We start from the raw sequence: 20083 nt of genomic DNA on the forward strand, positions 1-20083 counted from the left end.
GTCTCCGTAAAAGGGGGAAGAAGGGTTGCGTTCTTTCTTATTTCTTGCTCATCCACCTATTTACATGTTTCGAGATTTATCATCTTTTCATTCCATGTTTCAAAATGTATTAATTATTCCAACCCTTCAAGATATTTTCATTTTAAATTTTTCTTGTAACTTATTTTGCCTCTTAAAGTTCTCCCTTCTCATTGCAAAGAAGGGAGAAGATGTAGTATGCTGCTCAGCCAGGATGTGTGAAGTTTAGAATGCTGAATGTTAGAATGTTAGTATGATTGAACCAGTTGCTGAATGGGCTGAGCAGAGCACAGACTGCTTCTTCTGGGGCTCTCTTCTGGATACTACTTAAATAAATACAACATTGAATTTACAAAGAATGGACTACCCTCATTTATTGTCCATTACATATACATACATATATACAGAGTTACCAGTGTGATTTGCCACTTTTTTGTTATTTTTTGTACTTTCTGATTTGTGTAATCTCTTGTGTTTGCTGTATCTAGTGGGGTTTCAATGTAAAATTGTACGGCTTGCTTCTTGAATTGTATAACGTTTAATATTGTGGAATAAAAGACATATTTATGTTTATAATTTTGCATCATTTGGTCACATAATTAGTTTGGCATCATTTGATGATCACTGTATATGTGCCGTCAACATCATCATTATTCTTTAACTACCAAAGGCCACTTAACCCACAGGAGAAACGACATGGACTCACTGAGGGTACCAGAGCATTTAGAATTATCTAGTTTTAGCCTCTTTCAAACTCCTGGATCCCGGTTTAGAGCTATATATAAGGGTCAATGGTCACTGCCACTCCCAGCGTCAGTTGGGGCATCACATTTTAGAGGCCAAATTTGTTTTTTTAAAACAAATTTTCACATTGCAAGGTGAAGTGCACGGTGGATTTCCCAGAAATACTGTGAGTATTTCCTTTCCTTTTGGTGGGCTCCCCTCGACTCTACATTTATATATGGATCAAAAATAGAATAGAACTTACAAGTTGAATCTACCCACACTGCGATAACCTGATTTCAATCTTAGTCCAGGTCATCTGTGAAATTAAAAAGTATATATGCGACCAGGTAGTTTGTGGCTGCGTTCATGTCATTTGTGTGATGCACCACTCTTACTGTTTCTAATTATTTTTTGTTTTCACAAGAAATGTTTCTTCTAAACTTTGCAAAGCCTTCTCTTTTGTTAGCTCTTTCCAATCATCGGGAATTTCGGCTGGCAGAGCCCCGTATGCTTGAGCAAACTGATCATTGTACTCTTTAAAGACAAACTTCCAGTAATCTGAAGCAGTGAGACTGTCATCTGGCTGGATCTTCCAATCAGGGTAAAAATTCCGATAGTCTTTATAAGGGCACTCTTTCCATTCTGTGTCACTATTTTGGAAAGTATGATCAGAACACACTCTTGAAGTGCATATTGCATTTACCAGTATGGTCGTTTTTGTGTTTCTGTATTGGCCCAATCCTACAGGTCTATGGCTAGATGCAAAATGTTCCTTGTGCACACTTGCTCCAGCGTCACAAGGAACTTTGCAAAATGGACACTGTTTACCGCATCCATACAGTTTCAGAAATAGCTCGTCAACAATCCTAACTGGGATATCTGTTAGTCTATTCTCAATTTTGATCACTTTGAGTTCTTCCAGGATGTCTTTTCTGAGCCTATCGAGAAAGTAGTTGACATGCTTTACAAATTCTGATACATTAAATTTGGTTTTGAAAGCAATCACTGCTGTCGAGCCTTTTCTAATGCAAATGTCACTTTCTAATACTGTGCTGAATTCTTTTAAGAAGTCAGCCACGGTTTCTTGGTTTTCTGACTTGGACAGAGCTGTTTTAACTTTTCTTTCAATTTCAGAATAGATTTTTGTGTCCAGAGTACCAAGGCCCGATTCATTTTGATAGTTTTCTAAAATACGTTCCCAAATCCATGCTTTAACAAAAGATTCATAGTTGGATGTATATGACAAGAAGAGTTCAAAATCATTTTTTTCCAGGAGATACCTCAAGGAATTGTATTGGAGAAATGATCTACAGCTGAATGCTTCTGAGCTATTGTCATCCATCACTTCTGTTCCGAGTCGTTTGTTAACATACTCAACAAGACTTGGCTTAAGGCACTCAGAACAGAAATATTCAGCTTTTGTTAGACAGGCATCTTTCTCCTGGTAAACATCCTTAAATGTGGAGAGATACTGGGGTTTAAGTGTTTTTACGTGGTGATGAGGATCGTTTTCTTTGAGGAAGTTGTCGTGCATTTCCTGGAAGAAACTAGCTGCGTGCCCTAGAATGTCACGCTTCAGGTCCACCTCCATTTGAGGAGTGAAGTCAATCTTGTCAGCTTTCTTCTGTTCAATGTCTTCATTGATCATACGCAACAGTTCTTCAGAGTAGGTGCTATTATAGTCACCTCTCTCAGCAACTTTTTCCCTTGCAAACTGCTCACACTTAGCCATTATGACGTCTGAGGGATAACAGTTTGTTTCAAAGTATTCCTTTTTATTACCCTTCATATTGATGAATGCATTGTACCTATTTTTAACATAGTGCAATGGAATCATTGGGTATTTCATAATTTTTCCAAATAGACTTCTGTTCTCTTCCGGTGATTTACATTTGTAACCTATCAAATTCATACTTTGTGCCAGTTCATTATATGCTGGCCCGCGATTCTGCAGGTCTTCGAGCACTTGCCATTTCATTCCTTCATGAACCTGAATCTTCTTCAAAGGGCAGCAGGGCAGGCTGGAGAATGCACTTGTCCACATTGCTTCAAATGCGGTTTCCAGCTCTTTCTCAGTCAGTTTGTTTTCCCTTGTTTTACAGTCTTCCAGCAGACGCTCAACATGGCCTTCAATGCTGGCTCTACAAACAGCTAAAATACGGTCTGTTTCAATCCGGCTTTTTCGAATAGTAAATGCATCGGTAAGTTTACTTCCTAAAGTGTTCTTAAGTTCTTGTTGTAGACGTTGAGCACTTAAAATAAAATCACCTTTGTATTCTTCCACAAGGCGAACATTTGTTGCCCCACTCTTAAAGTAGTCTTCAAGATCTTTTAATATGACCTGCCCTTTTTGATAGATTTTCTTATCTGCTTCTAGTTTTATTTCCTTGAAGGCATTTTCAGCTTGATCAGGTGACTGGTTCTGAATTTTAGTTACTCCTCTAGTTATCAATTCTTGCACCTCTTTGCGGAAAGCCCACTCCCAGTCACCATAAGTCCTTGACAGCTGGTTATAGGCTGCAGCAGCGAGACTATTTCTAAAGCTGAAGATGAATCGTTCGTGCTTCACGGCGTTCCACAGACTCTTTAACCACTCGATGAATGAAGGTATATCTTGGGCAGTCCTGGTCTTCATGAACTCAAACAGGTACATCTTTAGCTCATGGACGCTCTCGCTGTATCCCAGGTTCACGGGGGCCATGGGTGGGACGCCGTGCCATAAACCAGGGATGTACCAAGTATGTTTCTCAGTATCATATTCAATTATATCAGAGAACGTGATCTCCTTGCTCTGTTTTTCCATCACACTTGCAGCCTTGGTCATTTCATTCAGCTGCTGCAGGAGTTTTTCTCTGTCTCTCATGTTTTTTCCAGCAGCAGAAACATCACTGACATTTTGATGCACAAATTGGCAATTTATTTTCTTTCCTATTTTTTCCATTCTGAGGAACGCATGGACCACAATCTGCAGAACATCCTTCATCTCTGTGGCATTCTCCATGGCCAAGTTAACAATAGTGATGTCACTTAGCCCAATCACCATGGTTGCCAGCTCGTTGTCATGGTCATAGCTGTCTTCCAGGGTCATCAGTTCTGGGGCCTTCAGTCCTTCAGTGTCGATAACGAGGATGAAGTCACAGCCAAGCTCCTTCCTGAGGTTTTCATCCACTTTCATAAGTAACATGAAGGCGCCGCGTGTGCATCTTCCGCTGCTCACTGAAAACTGGAGCCCAAACATGGTGTTCAGGAGGGTGGATTTACCAGTGCTCTGCACTCCCAGAACTGTGATAACTACCAATTTTCTCCTTCCTCCCAGTTTTTTGTTGAGCGCAGTAAAAACATCTGTTATCCACTGCAAGGGAATGTTAGAGACATCTCCATCAATGAGCTCTAAAGGGAACCCCTCCAAAAGAAGGTGCACCGCAAAGTCCGGTAGTTTAGAGAACTGACATTGCTTTTTATTTAATTTTCCCTCTTTTACTAAGAACGCTTCTGACTCATACAGCTGTCCCACCTCGCGCATGAAGTGCTCAACTCCCAAAGAACTCTCACATATTCTTCGATCTAGTTCAAGAAGTTTTTTGTTGTCCTTTCCTGGGGTCTTGAGTTGCTTTTTATAGTCCTCCCTTAGGCGAGAAAGATTCTTTCTTGCAATGTGATCCAAATTAAGTTTCATCCATTTTAGGAAATAATGCTTCTTCACTTCGGATTGCTCTTCTAAGCCAGATAAAAACGTCTGTATATTTGCTGGCACAGGGTCTTTATGTTGTTGTGTGCGAAGCTTTATTAGCTCTTTCTTCAGCTGAGATCTATAGGTCTCTACTGGGGTATCCGCTTGTCTTTTCATTCTGCACATTTCCTTTTCTACTCTAGTCACCTCCCTCCATAGAGCTCCCTGTAGTCTCATGGTTTTCTCTTTGTACTCCACCACACTGGTGATCTTCGCAGTGATTTGCTCAGCACACTCTCTAGCACGGGTGCATTCCTCAGAGTCCTCATCTACTTTAATTCCCAGATTGCGAGCTGTAAAGGCCATACTTTCTAGAGACTTTGGACAAGTGGACGTTTTTAAGATGCACTTAATGCTATTCTGTACATTTTCCACAAACTGGGCATCATTCATTGTTTTATCTTTTAATAATACACGAGACTCATTGTTTTCCTGTGCTGATGTCAAAGACTGAATATACTCCTGTGTTTTAGAATTGATTGCTTTTTCTGGGAGAAAGAAATACAATTTCCTTAATGACTCATCAAGAGATGAAAACTTTTGAAAAGCTGACTCGTTAATATTATTAGTAAATATAAACACAGCTGTTGATTCCTGTAGTAAGAAGCTAAACTGCAGCCAATGAGACTCAATATCCCCCCGTAGATTTGTAACTGCGACAGGTTCTGGGAACACATCAGAATTCTTCCTCCCCCCAGGATAGTACCAGGAGATCTCCACCAACCCATCCGAGATCCTCCGGGGCACATTCCCAGATTCCATCTCTCTATGGATGAAGAAGTCATGGTGCTGCTGAGGGGGGCTGAGAACCTCATTCAGAATTTTGGACTTGGATAAGCTGCATTGTCCAAGACGTACAAATGAAATGATGGGCATGGGTGTGAGCACCAGGCTTTCTTCTTTACACAAAGCTGCATCTCCCAGACTCGCAGGCTTCCACTGCCTTACGATATCTCTCATGGCCCACAGCAGGAATGTGCATTTGGGGTAATCACTGGGAGGCAGTAATAGTGGAAGAGCAAAGTGGCACATGGACATTTTTTGCATAATCTCTTGCTGTAAAATGCCATCTGAACAATGCAGGAGGACACAGAGGACGTCCAAGGGATGGATGGAATCTATGCGGTTGTCTGATTCGAAATCGCCATGTTCCACAGTTTTGTTCTTTCCAGCTATTGTGTTTTTATCAGTATGGTCAAATGTTGTTTGTTTCACTTTTGTTTGTCTTGTAGTCACATTCAGTGACATGAGCTTTCTCATAAAACACCAAGGAATATCTTCTAACCTCTCAATTTTAAACTCTGTGATACTTCCTGGGCACAATTTAAGGATGTCACACGACGAAAGATTCTTGTTTTCATAAGAATTCATGTTCAGGTTACATCGTATTAACTCATAGTCTTTTCTTACATCTGCAAAGAAAAAAATGAGAAGTTCAAGAAGGTGCTCTCTTTTGCCATACTTTAATGCAGAATAACCACTTTGCAACAGTTTGAATTAGGAATGCCCATTTTAAGTTAATGTCCAGGGGCCTCGTTTACCAAGATTCAAAACAAGAAATCATAAATAAATAAACACATTTGTTGATTTATATAGAGTAGCCTGAGGGTATCCTGGCACCGTCCATGTCCACAGGGAGATTAAGTGATTTGCCCATAATCACAGGATGTTGAGCCGACCCTGAGACTCGAATCCAGATACCCAGCTCCCGAGCCAGCAGCTCTGGCCGCTGCACCACATGAATAGCTACTAAAACGATTTGCAATTTTGTATTTGGAATGTACTAAAATGGATTTGCTAAAGTGGTTTGAACATGCTCAATGACGTTTATCTGAATACATTTGTATTTTGCAAACTGGTCTATGATTGTGAGAAACGCTTTCTTAAACGAGGATATAGAAAAGATGTCCTCAAAAAGGCAATCTCTAAAGTGAAAGATGTGACAAGGGAAGATACTCTGGGGGACAACCCTAAATGAGGGATACTACGGGTGAAAGAAAAATCTGTCTGGTTACATAGTAAAACAACAATAGTAATAAGGTTCAGAATATAATAACTGGGGATTGTTGTTAAATGTACCTGGATTGAAGAAATGTATCTCAAATGTACCAACAATGACTTATCGTAGGGGGAAAACACTATGTGATGCCCTTTGCCCTAGTTATGTGTTCAATGAACATAGCCAGAATACCTGGCTACCCCCGAAACCATTGGGTTTCTACACATGTGCTTCTTGTAAGGTATGTCCCTTTGGTCGCAACAGAACTACCAACTTCACCTATAATACACCAGCGTCCTACACTATTGCACATTTCATCAATTGCAACACTACTCATGTAGTTTATGTTTTGGGATGTGATTGTGGGAATATTTATGTGGGCAGCACGGTCCGCTCACTAAATATCTGCATACAAGAGCATCGAAGGGCGATTATCAACAATGATAGCCGCTACCCTCTTAGTGACCATTACAGGGAGGTACACCCCAATAACGCCTTCTGGTTCCATGGAATTGATCACATACCAGTGGGAAACAGCGGGGGGGAATCAAGAACTTAATGTTAGACAGAGGGGGGCAAAATTGATTTGCTGCCTACAAGCCCCCTTAAAGGGGCATAACACTGATAGGGAGTTTCATTACTTTTTGGGCTAATTAATGATCATGTAACCAGGTCAACAGTTTCCCTAGGCTACTTGCAGTTTATATTTTTTATTTATATATAACCCTTCAAGGACATACTATGGTTGTATTCCAGATTACTAAACGGCCTACTCATAGGTAACATTTCTTACTTTGAAATTTATACTTTTTCTTTAGAATATTACATCTATTCTGAAGCTTTTTTCACTTCACATTATGACCCTCGGTTTTCTGTATTAACCCCTTTTGCCCTGGGCATCGTATTGTTATGCTGGCTGGTCCGGGCAGTTTGTTCTTTAGTGGACTTATTATTCCAAGTAATTAATTACAGCAACATTCTCCTCATCACAAGAGGTACCTGCATCTTATGATGGGACCATGGATCATGTTTTTGATACTATTTGCCAATATTAGATGGCCTATACCAGCTTATGTTTTTATTCCTAGGTGTAGACTGGCGCTTCATTTTATTCGGCCCTTATTATATGTCTTGTTAGTTTTCTTTGCCACTACAAACGCCGTCACCGGAATCTGTTCAACTTTACTCTCTGTCCGTATAATTTCGTCGGTCTCTATGCCATTTGGCTGCCGGTGGAATTTTACATATTTTTTTGTTGGCGCCACTATATACATACGGTGTCTTCATATATTCATCTGGACTATGTTGGTATAGAGATCTTTTTGTACTATAATAGGGCTACTTCCTTTATTAGGATTACAACCGGGTCGTTCACATGGGATACTTACACCAATTATTTCTCGGCAAGGGATATGGCGTTACGACAAGTCTGTGAGCCTTCTAAGGGATGGATACCTTTTCTTGTGAATTATTAGTTACGTAACGCCTTGACTATATGTTTTTTTACCATTATAAGATGGCCGCTTCTTTACCATCAATAGAATGGTGATCCGCTTCGCTCACGTGACTACCACTTAACACGTCACGTATTAGCTGCTCCTGGATTTAAAAATGGCTCCAGCAAGCCCAGGGTAGCTCTGCCAGTTACTACGCCGTTACAGGAGGAGACGCTGCCTTTTCAGGTAAGAGGAGGGGCTCCGCTGTTTAGTATTGATGGAGCGAGATTTAGAAATATATTTATTTCGACTCGCAAAGTTAAACTCTCATAACAAAATAATTGAATTAACGTGAATGTTACTAACCAACCTAGATTAAAATTGCAAATCATGACACGCGGGAAACTAATATATGTGCTCATATATGTGCTTTATGTTGCAAATGCTTGTTCCTGAAACATAATAAATTAATCCTGTCTATTGTTTTGTCAGAATTAAATGCGGCTGTTTTATTAATGGCATGTGCTTATTTCTGTGTGCTCATGTTTTGTCTTTTCGTCTTTATGTTGCATTAATTTGTTTGTTGCTTCATTTGCTTCTGCTAGGTAACATTTATTAATGGGTTAATAATTAGCAAAGGTGGGTGGGTAACAGAACGAACTCTATTTCTTTCATTAATCGATGTTTTGTGTTTGTTTATACATTAGTTTTGTGAATGGGCCTAAAGAAAATGGCTGGCAGTGCCACAGTTCATGAAACTTGACCAGAGTGAAGTTTTCACACTTGCGCAGATGAAAGAAGCTTTTTTGCTGAACAGACAACGTTTAATGCAGAAACAAATATGCTCGAGTCGAATGTGTTCTTGGAGTCATTGTCAAGGACAGGATGCTGAAAGGCCTGCCAAGATTAGGAAGTGTAAAGTTCTCCCCGGGAAAAAGTATCATTTTGAGGAAGCAAAGAGGATGGTGAAACTAAGAACAATAAGGGCTATGAGGCCCCGGACTTGGTCAGAAAAGCATGACCTAATAGTAGACTGACATGGCTCAGCCAATCGAAAGTTTGGTTTGACAGAAAAAAAAGTATGACAAAGATATTTTAGTTAGTCAGAAAAGGTATAAAAAAAACTGTCCCCATGGGAGGGAGGGGGCTCTTGCTGCTCTTCTTCTCCCGATTCCTGTTAGGCGTGACGTGCTGACGGACACTTTGGAGCACGTAAGGATCAATAGGGTTAAATGACTTTTACCTTTTTATTCCTTTAGGTGAAGTGAGTTTTAGACAGGGAAGTTAGGGCTTAGGTGATGGAAAACTGTTTATTCATCATTAAATCATGCTAATTGATTTTGCTTGAAAACTGTCGGTTCAATTTGCTATTCTTCAAATAATGCTGCTTCAATAAAAGATCCTAATTAAATGCACTTTCTTTGAATAAATAGTTAATAAATAAGATTTTGAAAAGACAAGCTGGTCTTGTTATTTCAATGGTCTTGTTACCATCAGCAGATCCATTTGCCTAAGTGACTTAATTAAATGCAAAGCTTTACAAAAACCATGGTGAAATCATTATACTGCAGTTGTATATAAATGTGTATATATTTTGTGAATAGGTTTTATTAATTAGGTCACATGATTCAGTTGCTCAAAAATATGTCATGTTAGTTTATGGGCCTTGTGAGTGACTAATGATTAATGGTGAGTATTGTGGAGTTGGGTAGTGTTGCTGTGACATATTCTCTATAGGGGCGCCGGATCAAATCTCTGGTAGCAGAGTCCGGTTGCTATAGTAACTGACATGTTACATGGTAATTACATAGGATCCATGACTAAAACATGTTAAGTTTGTCAAAGTTGTTATATGTTGTTGAAAGGTTTTTTCCTGCAGTGTGAAAAATCCTAGTTGTGCCGGCGCGTATATGAGTGGTGTGATAAGTGAAGTTACACAGTGCATTTGTTCTGTTTCAAAATAGTGGTATTGTCATATATCACTAGTGTTGTGGACGTACAACACGAGTTTAGGGAAATTTTAGGTGTGCTAGGTAGAATGTATAGTGAGGATTGTCTATGAAATTGTAGCTTTTGAGTATAGGGACTTAGAGCCTGTTTTAAAACTCACTGCGAAAAGAGTAGTATAATTTATCTGAGCTTGTGTGAAGGGTAAGGAAGCGTCGTCTATTCTTACTGGAAAATGTGGATTTCTATGGTTGGTTAAAGTCCTGCCAAGATTTCATGTATGTATGGTTAGGGAAACTTTCCGTTTGAAAGTGCGTAAATGATTTTGTAATTCCGTTCGAGTTAAAACTTTGAATTGTTAATTTATGTGCATTCAGAGGGAAACTAGTTCGTTATTATCTGCTTGAAGGGTAGAGTAGCCATACTTTATCAACGATTGAATATTCTGTGAAAATAGCGTCGTCTATTTCAAGCAAAAGAATACTTGAATGATTGTATAAACTGTCACTTTATTTTAGCGAAACAGACAAATGGTTTGTTTTTCTGTTGTTATTAACTGAAATTCATTGAAAAGTGTTTTTAAAATGGCGATGTGAAAAGATTTTGTGAATGAGGGGTGAGCTCTAGGAGCAAGAGACGAGAAGCTGCAGCGGCTGTGTACGTCACAGGGTCCGCGCTGTGATTGGTTAACATACGTCACAGCTAGCGCACTGATTGGCTCACGTGACTCTGACGAGCTGTTAGCTGATTGGCTCATCCTGAAAGTAGCAATCCTATTGGTTGAGCAAGGTGGTGACGTAGCTTAACCTGATTGGCTTGTTGGTGTGTTTCGTGCACGGATTGGCTGGTTTTGCGGAACAACCAGGAAACATTTACGATCATTTTAAATTAAACGGATTTGATTAAAACATGAGTTATTACTACAGAAAGGAAGAGAAAAAGCTTACATGGCTTCAGAAATTAAAAAATATATTTTCACCCGATAAGAAAATTGAAACGCGGGGTGGAAAGTTACTTCATAAGTACAAAACACCTGCAGCCTATATGGAAGGTGAATATGGTTATCATACTTGCCTTTGGTTTGATAATTGGATGGATTATACCAAGGAAGATGGTGTTTTAGCTTGGCCAGAACATGGTTCATTTAATATGAGGATTTTGAAAAATTTAGGAGAAAAAATGATGGCTCTTGTGCCGAAGCCTAGACCTACACAATTTGAGGCTTTAGTTGAATGGGAGGATGAGATGTTTGAACTTCATCGAGAATCAACCAGAGGTGTAACAAGAGGTTCAAAGTCAAACATTAATAGAGAAACTCATGAAGATAGAATGTGTCGATGGAGAAAGGCAGACATGTGTGATGGTTTATACCCAGTGAGAGTAATGGTTACTGAAATACCAGGTCAAAAGAATACCCAAAAGAAAAATAACATTGAAGAAAGTGAATTAGAAGATCCAGTTTTAGAAGAAATTTATATTACTAATCATCAGAAACAGACTCCTTTTAAACCAGCTTGTTCATGGTCTACCCCGATGGTTTCTACAGGAACCAGACCAAGTGCACCACCACTTAATGAGGAATCGCCCAGATTATACCTGAATAATTTAGAAACACCTGAAAGAGTAGATACGAGAACTAATTCTAGTACATGTGGTGAAAACAGAAACTTTCCTGAAACTCCGGTTTCAAGAAATGAGACTTCCAGAAGTCTAATGGATGCTGGAAGAGATGAGGAAATTCCAAGTGCTTCAGAATATATACGATCAAAAGAAGAATTAATTCGGCAATTAACAAAAGGCATGGAAGCAGTAACAGTTCCAGTAACGATTGGTCCTGTTCAACCTGTTTTCGATCAAGGAGAAATTAAACATCCAGGTTTGACTATTCCATTAAATGCAGAAATTCAGAAAGTGGCTGAAAATTTTTATTCAGAATTAACTGAAATAAATCGAGAGAAAACAATGATGCCTGGTTTAACTTTTAATCCAGGTTCATTATGCAGAACACCAATGTGTGCAGAGTCAGATACTGAATCCCCAGAAAAGAGTGTTGAGAAAACAGATTCAACTCCAAAACTTGATGTTGCTAGATTAAGCAGATTTAGAGGAATTAATCATTGGCACAATTGGTCCTGACAGTTTAAAGCATTATCAAGATGATGAATTGTTATTCATTTGCAAAAGCGTACAATGGAAAATGAAAAATAAATATGAACAGTTAGAAGAATTAGCTACAGAATTAGAAATTGACATAAGCAAACAGAAAAATTTGGGAAAGCATTACAGATTATAATTTTCTGAAAGAGACATTGAGAATTTCAATGCGATGGGAAGAATTCTGCATATAAAAGATTTGATTGTCTACATTAAAAAGTTGGGTGATTTAAGTAAATGGAGAGTGAAGTGGACGAAGAAAAGAGAGGAAGAAAGGAGAGAAAGGGGCATGGTGGCTAATCAGTACCCAATGAGAGAAATAGCAGGAGGTGGTTATGTGCATGTTCCTTGGTCAAGACAGGACATTTTGTTGTTTACAAATGATTTTCCTCGGTTAAGAGAAAAGCCAGTGGAATGGTATCGACAGCTGGACAGATTCATTAAGGTTTCGAAAGTTCTGTGGATTGATCTAGATGGATTCTTTGACATTAATGTCCCATCAGATCTTTGGACAGAATGTAAAATTGCTGTAAGTTGGCCAAAAGTAGAACCTGCTTGAGATGCTTCAACAGGTGCTCCATCATCAGAAGTCTTGGGACTGTATGATAAAGTGATTTACTGGTTGAAAAACAAAATTCCCCCGAAAGAAGTTGATTGGGTTAAAATAGACAGAACAAATCAAAAGCCAAAAGAATCAGTGCATTCATTTTATGAAAGATTACTGTTGGTTTTTAAACAGTACAGTGGCTATGAAAAATTAAGTGAAAAGGACATGAGCCACTTTATATACAGATTTGTTTATGGCCTGAGACCTGAGATTGGTGACATGATTAGAAATGGTATTGTCGGATGGCAATCACTCTCAGTTGATGATATACTGAGAAAAGCAAAATACTGCAGTGATGAGATAGACGCGAAACAAAAGAAGCTTAAGGAAAAAGCAATGTGGGCACAAGTGAAAGTAGCTGAACAGCAGATTGCAAATTTGGAGAACAAAAATGTAAATGTTAACCAAAATCAGGGTCAAGGAAAATTTAAGGGTAATTTTAATAAACCGAAATTTAATGTTAATATTGAAGAGCTAAAACAAAAGTTACCTTGTTTTAATTGCGGTGAAATTGGACACTTGAAGCGCGAGTGTAAAAATCCGCCCAGAAATTTTAAAAATGCATCATTAAATTCACAGATGCAGAATGATGTAAATCTGCAGCAACAGCTACAGCGACAATTAAATGACTTGAATCTGCAGCAACAACTACAGAGACAGGTAGTGAATCAGCAGAGTCAGATTCCACAGCCACCACTACCAAATTGTGTGAATGGTCAGAGGTATAATTCGGAAACAGGATTCAGCGGAGGTGATCAGGTAATACCGCAAAGAGTGCCAAATGTTTCTCAACAATTTTTGATGACAGAAAATGGTGGAAGTGATTCAGATGATTACTTATGACGGTGCCTGAGAGAGGGGGAAGAGTGTGTGCATGGAGCCACTCTTGAGGTTGACCAGTCTGTTCCATATGTAAATGGTAAAGTGAACGATATAGTAAATCACTTTTCTTGTGGACACTGGAGCTACCCGGTCTACTGTTAGATCAGTGGAAATAGAAAACCTGCCTCTCTCTGGTGAATCAATCCAAGTAGTTGGTGTAGCTAATCAACAAATTAAAACAGATTTGACAGAGCCTGTTAAAATCGAGATACGCAAATTTAAAGACAAACACAGATTTGTAGTTTGCAACAGCAGTCCTGTGAATTTGCTAGGAAGGGACATACTGTGTAAGATGAATTGCAAAATATATTGCTCACCGGAGGGTATTGAGCTTCAGACACTAGAAGAAGATGGGCTTTATAAATTGACAATGCTAATGGTTGAAGCAGAGGAAAGTAAATTATTTCCTGCATTTGATAAAGACAATTTACCTGAAGAACTGAAAAAGACAGTCAAAGCTGAAATTTGTGATTTGTCAGGAAGTGAGATGGGCTTAATGAAACATGTAGACCCAGTTAAAATCACAGTGAAACAGGGAATAGATTTTCCAAACATTCCTCAGTACAAAATGAAAGCAGAGACAATTGAAGGTATCATTCCTGTAATTGACAAATTCATAAAACAAGGTGTTCTAAAAGAAATTGAAAGCAGTCCTTGTAATTCACCGATTATGGGGATCAAAAAGCCAAACGGAATGTACAGAATAGTTCAGGACCTGAGAAAGGTTAACCAAATAGTTGCACCATGTTGCCCAGTTGTTCCAAACCCAGCAGTGATTCTTTACCAAATTCCGCATGATGCAGAATGGTATACAGTCATTGACCTTTGCAATGCGTTCTTTACTGTTCCATTGCATCCAGATAGCCAGCAAATGTTTGCGTTCCGGTTCCAGAACCGCATATTAGCATGGTGTCGTTTCCCTCAAGGGTATACAGAGAGTCCATCTATCTTTAATCAGTTGCTAAAAAAATCTTTGGAGAATCTAAATTTGTCTGGAAAATCAACATTAGTTCAGTACATTGATGACCTCCTTGTAGCGGCTAGAACACGAGATAACTGTGTCACAGATACAATCACTCTTTTGAATCATCTGGCAGATGAGGGACATAAAGTGTCACCTGCAAAATTACAGTTTTGCAAACAAGAGGTAAAATACCTTGGTCACAGAATTGCAAAAGGAATCAGACAAGTGACAATTGAGAGAATAAAAATGATTCAGGGAATGCAACCTCCAAAAAAACAGAGACAGGTCAGGATGTTTCTAGGGATGGTTGGCTATTGTCGCCAATGGATTAGTGGATTTTCAGTAATTGCAAAACCACTGCAGAGACTAACAAAATCAGATATAAAAGATCCAATTGTTCTCACAGAAATTGAAATGCAAGCTTTTGAAAAACTAAAAAGAAGCTTATGTGAAGCTCCAGCTTTAGGCATGCCAGATTACGAAAAAGATTTTGAGCTGTACTGCAGTGAAAGTGAAGGATGTGCATTGTCTGTTCTAATCCAGAGACATGGAAAACTGAGAAAGCCAATAGTGTATTTCTCAGCAGTGCTTGATCCTGTTGCAAAAGCATTACCAGGCTGCTTAAAAGCAATAGCTACAACTAGTGTGAGTCTTGAGCAAAGTGAGGGAATTATAATGGGATTTCCTGTAAAAGTCTATGTACCCCATTCTGTTGAAATTCTCCTTACCAGAAGCAAAACGCAGCATTTAACAAGTAACAGACTTACCAAATACGAGAAAATTATTCTGGGATCAGATAATGTCTCAATAGCAAGGTGTGTGAATTTAAATCCTTCTACATTGTTGCCTGATGGTACGGTAACAGAAATCAGAAATGAAAATGATGTTGACCACGAGTGCTTGGATGTTTTGGAATATTGTACCAAGCCTAGGCAGGACATTAAAGATGTTCCTTAGCCTGTGTCAGATTTTGTTTACTTTGTTGATGGTTCTTGTCTGAGAACAGATGAGGGCTTTCTGAGAGCAGCATATTCGGTCTGTACAGTAGCTACAGTAATCGAAGCATCATGTCTCGAAGGAATTCGTTCAGCTCAAGTAGCAGAATTGATTGCTTTGATTCGCGCATGTGAAAAAGCAAAAGACTTAAAAATCACCATAGTGACTGACAGCCAATACGGATACGCAGTTGTCCATGATTATGGTCAGCTTTGGTCTCAAAGGGGTTACTTAACCTCTGCAGGTACTCCCATCAGAAATGCAAAATTAATAAAGAGATTGATCGATGGCATTCAGTTACCAGAAAAGATTGCTGTCGTGAAATGTGTAGCTCACAAAAAAGGCGAAGATTTTATCACTAAAGGAAATGCTTATGCAGACGAGATTGAGAGGTACTGTGCGAAAAATAATTGTTCAATTAATCGGGAAAAGAATGATGAACATGTCTTGAGTTCACTTATGCTAACATCAGTAGTTGAAACATGGCAGGGAGTAAAGGATTTACAAGATGAGGCAAGTGATGAGGAGAAAAACACATGGTTAAAAGCAGAATGCAGACAGCGAGAAGAGGATGGAATTTGGACTTACAAAGATGGCAGACCAGTTTTATCAAATAGCATGATTGCTGACATAGCTAGGATGTATCATGGTCAGGGACACATTGGAAGAGATTCCATGATTCAGTTACAGTTGCAAAATTGCTTTTAATGGAAATTATACCTAGGTACGGTTTTCCGGTAACTGTGGAAAGTGATCGTGGAAGACATTTTGAAAACAGACTGTTACAATTGATTTGTGAGGCTTTAACCGCTTCCGTGCGGCGCCGAATTCCCCCCTGTGCTGGACATTCCAGAACAGGGTGTGGTCGTGACGGAACCATTCCGTCATCAGCACAGCTCAACCGTGACTGATGACGGAATGGTTCCGTCACAAGCATCGAAGGGGTTAAACATAGAACAGAAATTACATTGTGCATACAGACCAGAAGCATCAGGTGTTGTTGAGCAAGTAAATGGAACTATTAAAAACAGGATTAGCAAAATGTGTCTAGCTACAGGTATGAAGTGGACTGATGCACTACAACTTGTTTTGATGTCTCTGAGAAGTACACCTGATAAAAAGACAGGTTTAAGCCCACATGATATTGTCATGGGGAGAGTCATGAGACAAGCATTTATACCGGTAGGAAAGCTGATGAGTATAAACAATAGTGTCATTTTAGAGTATTGCAGGAACCTTTCTGATGTCGTGACTTCTGTGTTCCATCAGGTGGGAACCGAAGTTCAAACAAGAGAAAAAGAGCAAGCACATGATCTGTTACCAGGTGACTGGGTAAGGACAAAAGTTCATCGAAGAAGAAACTGGTTGGTACCCAGGTGGCAGAAAGCAAGGCAAGTTATTCTTGTCACAACAAATGCAGTGAAGTGCAAGGGTTTGAAAAGGTGGATCCACGCAAGCCACACAAAATTTGTGTACCTTCAACCAGAAAATTCTGACGAAGAAAGTGACACCACTGCTGATTCAGATTCTGAAGAAGAACCTGAGAAAAATCCAGATCCTGAAGCTCGACAGGAAGGTCGACATCTGGAAAGTTCAACTGCGAATGAAGCATTGAATGAAGGAGATTTGGAGATTGTGATTGTAGACTCTGACAATGATGAAGATCTGCTAGAAAAAGAAGCAGAAAAAGAGTCTGAACAAGAACCAATCCGTGAACAGGAAAATATTGAAAAGCAGAAAAGAAGCTCTGAAAGCAGGGACAGAAAATCTGAAACTGGGAAGTTAGAGGTAATTGAAGAAGAAGACGAATTACCATGTACCAGCTATAAAGATGAAGTTCCTAACGGAGTGAAGCTGCCGAGTAAAGAAAGTCCTAAATACAAATTTCAAGTATCAGATACAGAATCTGAAGAGAGTGATGAAGAATCTGACCTGGTCAGAGCCGGTCGCTCCACCCGCCGCGTGGCCCATCCTTGGTGTGCCCGGTCTCCGCTTCCGCCGCCGCTGCCCGTTGTGCCTCTGCTGTGCCCCTGATCTCGCCTTAAACCGTATTGTATCTGCCCTGTTGTGCCCCTGATCTCGTTTTGCCCGTTTCTGCATGTGGTGCCAGTAATTTGTCTGTTTTGACCGTATTGTATCTGCCCCTGTTGTGCCCCTGATCTAGTTTTGCCCGCATTGTATGTTGTGCCAGTAATTTGTATTTTGTTGTGTTCTCGCCATCTGTTGTGCCCCTCCACCCCGCTCCCCGCCACTGCTCCCCCACGGCCCCACCCCCGCTCCCTCCAGCATCACCGTTCCGCTCCCCTCCCCACTCGCCACCCCGCTCCCGCCTCCCAGCAGCTCCTCCCTCCCACTGGAAACATAGGGTTGTGTCCGCGAGGCGGGGAGCTGTGACCTGACCTGACCTGGCCAGAGCCGGTCGCTCCACCCGCCGCGTGGCCCATCCTTGGTGTGCCCGGTCTCCGCTTCCGCCGCCGCTGCCCGTTGTGCCTCTGCTGTGCCCCTGATCTCGCCTTAAACCGTATTGTATCTGCCCTGTTGTACCCCTAATCTCGTTTTGCCTGTTTCTGCATGTTGTGCCAGTAATTTGTCTGTTTTGACCGCATTGTATCTGCCCCTGTTGTGCCCCTGATCTCGTTTTGCCCGCATTGTATGTTGTGCCAGTAATTTGTATTTTGTTGTGTTCTCGCCAACTGTTATGGCCCTCCACCCCGTTCCCCACTCCCTGCCGCTGCTCCCCCGCGGCCCAACCCCCGCTCCCTCCAGCATCACCGTTCCGCTCCCCTCCCCACTCGCCACCCCGCTCCCGCCTCCCAGCTGCTCCTCCCACCCACTGGAAACATAGGGTTGTGTCCGCGAGGCGGGGAGCTGTGACCTGACCTTACCTGGTCAGAGCCGGTCGCTCCACCCGCCGCGTGGCCCATCCTTGGTGTGCCCGGTCTCCGCTTCCGCCGCCGCTGCCCGTTGTGCCTCTGCTGTGCCCCTGATCTCGCCTTAAATCGTATTGTATCTGCCCTGTTGTGTCCCTGATCTCGTTTTGCCCGTTTCTGCATGTTGTGCCAGTAATTTGCCTGTTTTGACCGTATTGTATCTGCCCCTGTTGTGCCCCTGATCTCGTTTTGCCCGCATTGTATGTTGTGCCAATAATTTGTATTTTGTTGTGTTCTCGCCAACTGTTGTGCTCCTCCACCCCGCTCCCCACCGCTGCTCCCCAGCGGCCCCACCCCCGCTCCCTCCAGCATCACCGTTCCGCTCCCCTCCCCACTCGCCACCCCACTCCCGCCTCCCAGCTGCTCCTCCCTCTCTCCGCCCCCCCCCCCCACTCTCCATTTATGGCAGAGTCCGCGCGTACGCGCAGCGTTCACGCGCAGCGGGTGCGCCAAAGGCAAGCCCGTCTGCGCCTGGCCCGCGCCCAGCGTCTGGACCCCTGGCCCCCACCATCACCAGACCACACGACGGACCTACAACGCCACCACCCTCAACGCACTCAACACCGGCCGATCACCAGCATGCTACCATGCTACCCCGAAACGCACCCACGGACCCTTCACCTGCCAAGCCTGTAAATTAACCTGCCTCCGGACCTGCACCTCACCCGCCAAGCCGAACACCAACAGCAACCACCTCAAATGCATCCTGCTCAACACCCGCTCCGTCCACAGACACGCCATCGAACTATGGAACCTGCTCGACACAACATCACCAGACTTCGCCTTCATCACGGAAACCTGGATGAACGACTCCTCTGCTCCCGAAATCGCCATCGCCATCCTGGAGGGATACAAGATCACCCGGAAGGACCGCGTCAAACAGACTGGAGGAGGCATCGCCATCGTGCACAAGAAAACCATCCGCATCACGACCAGCTCAGACGACACCCTCACCGCCGCTGAACATCTCCACTTCCAGATACACACCAACCCCAAGACCACACTCAGAGGGACCCTCATCTACAGACCCCCGGGACCACTCACACGATTCAGCGAAGACATCACAGACTTCCTCAGCCCGCACGCCCTCTCCTCCGCTGACTACATCCTCCTAGGGGACCTCAACTTCCACCTGGAGAACAACAAGGACAGCAACACCACCACCCTGCTGGACAACCTCGCAAACCTTGGCCTCAAACAACTGGTGAACACCCCCACCCACTACGCCGGACACACGCTCGACCCAGTCTTCTCTTCCAGCAAGCACATCTCCTTCAGCCACTCCACCGGACTTCACTGGACTGACCACAGCTGCGTCCACTTCAGCTTCAAAAGAACCGCGACCCACCACCGCCCACAACAGATCCCTCGCAGGAACTGGAACAAGATCACCGCCGACCAGCTCACCACCTCCCTCAGCCAAAACCCGCCCGCCAGTACCACGGATCCCAGCGAAGCAGCCATCAACCTCTCGCAATGGATCACCAACTGCGCTAACAATCTCGCACCACTGAAGACCCCCCCCAGCAGACACGGCAGCAAGAAAGCCCCCTGGTTCACCGACGAACTCAAGAACTCCAAGAAGAACTGCCGAACCCTCGAGAAAGCCTGGCGCAACGACCAGACCACAGACAACTGGACCGCCCTCAAGCACGCCACCCGCAAACACCACCAGCTGATCCACACCACCAAGA

The 20083-nt window shown here is 42.1% G+C and overlaps 1 protein-coding gene across 7 annotated transcripts in view; it reads right to left on the reverse strand.

The window, feature by feature from the left end:
- Window positions 1-147: 147 nt before the first annotated feature.
- LOC144768757 (interferon-induced very large GTPase 1-like) overlaps window positions 148-20083 on the reverse strand; it is a 690917-nt gene continuing 670981 nt past the window's right edge. For all 7 annotated transcript variants that reach the window (XM_078652668.1, XM_078652665.1, XM_078652666.1 and 4 more), the window contains exon 5: window positions 148-5886. In XM_078652668.1, the coding sequence (XP_078508794.1) occupies window positions 1145-5886 (4742 nt within the window). In that variant the 3' untranslated portion in view covers window positions 148-1144. The remainder of the gene's footprint in view (window positions 5887-20083) is intronic.

This window comes from Lissotriton helveticus, chromosome 7 (assembly GCF_964261635.1).
Source record: "Lissotriton helveticus chromosome 7, aLisHel1.1, whole genome shotgun sequence".
NCBI classification, from domain to species: Eukaryota; Metazoa; Chordata; class Amphibia; order Caudata; family Salamandridae; genus Lissotriton; species Lissotriton helveticus.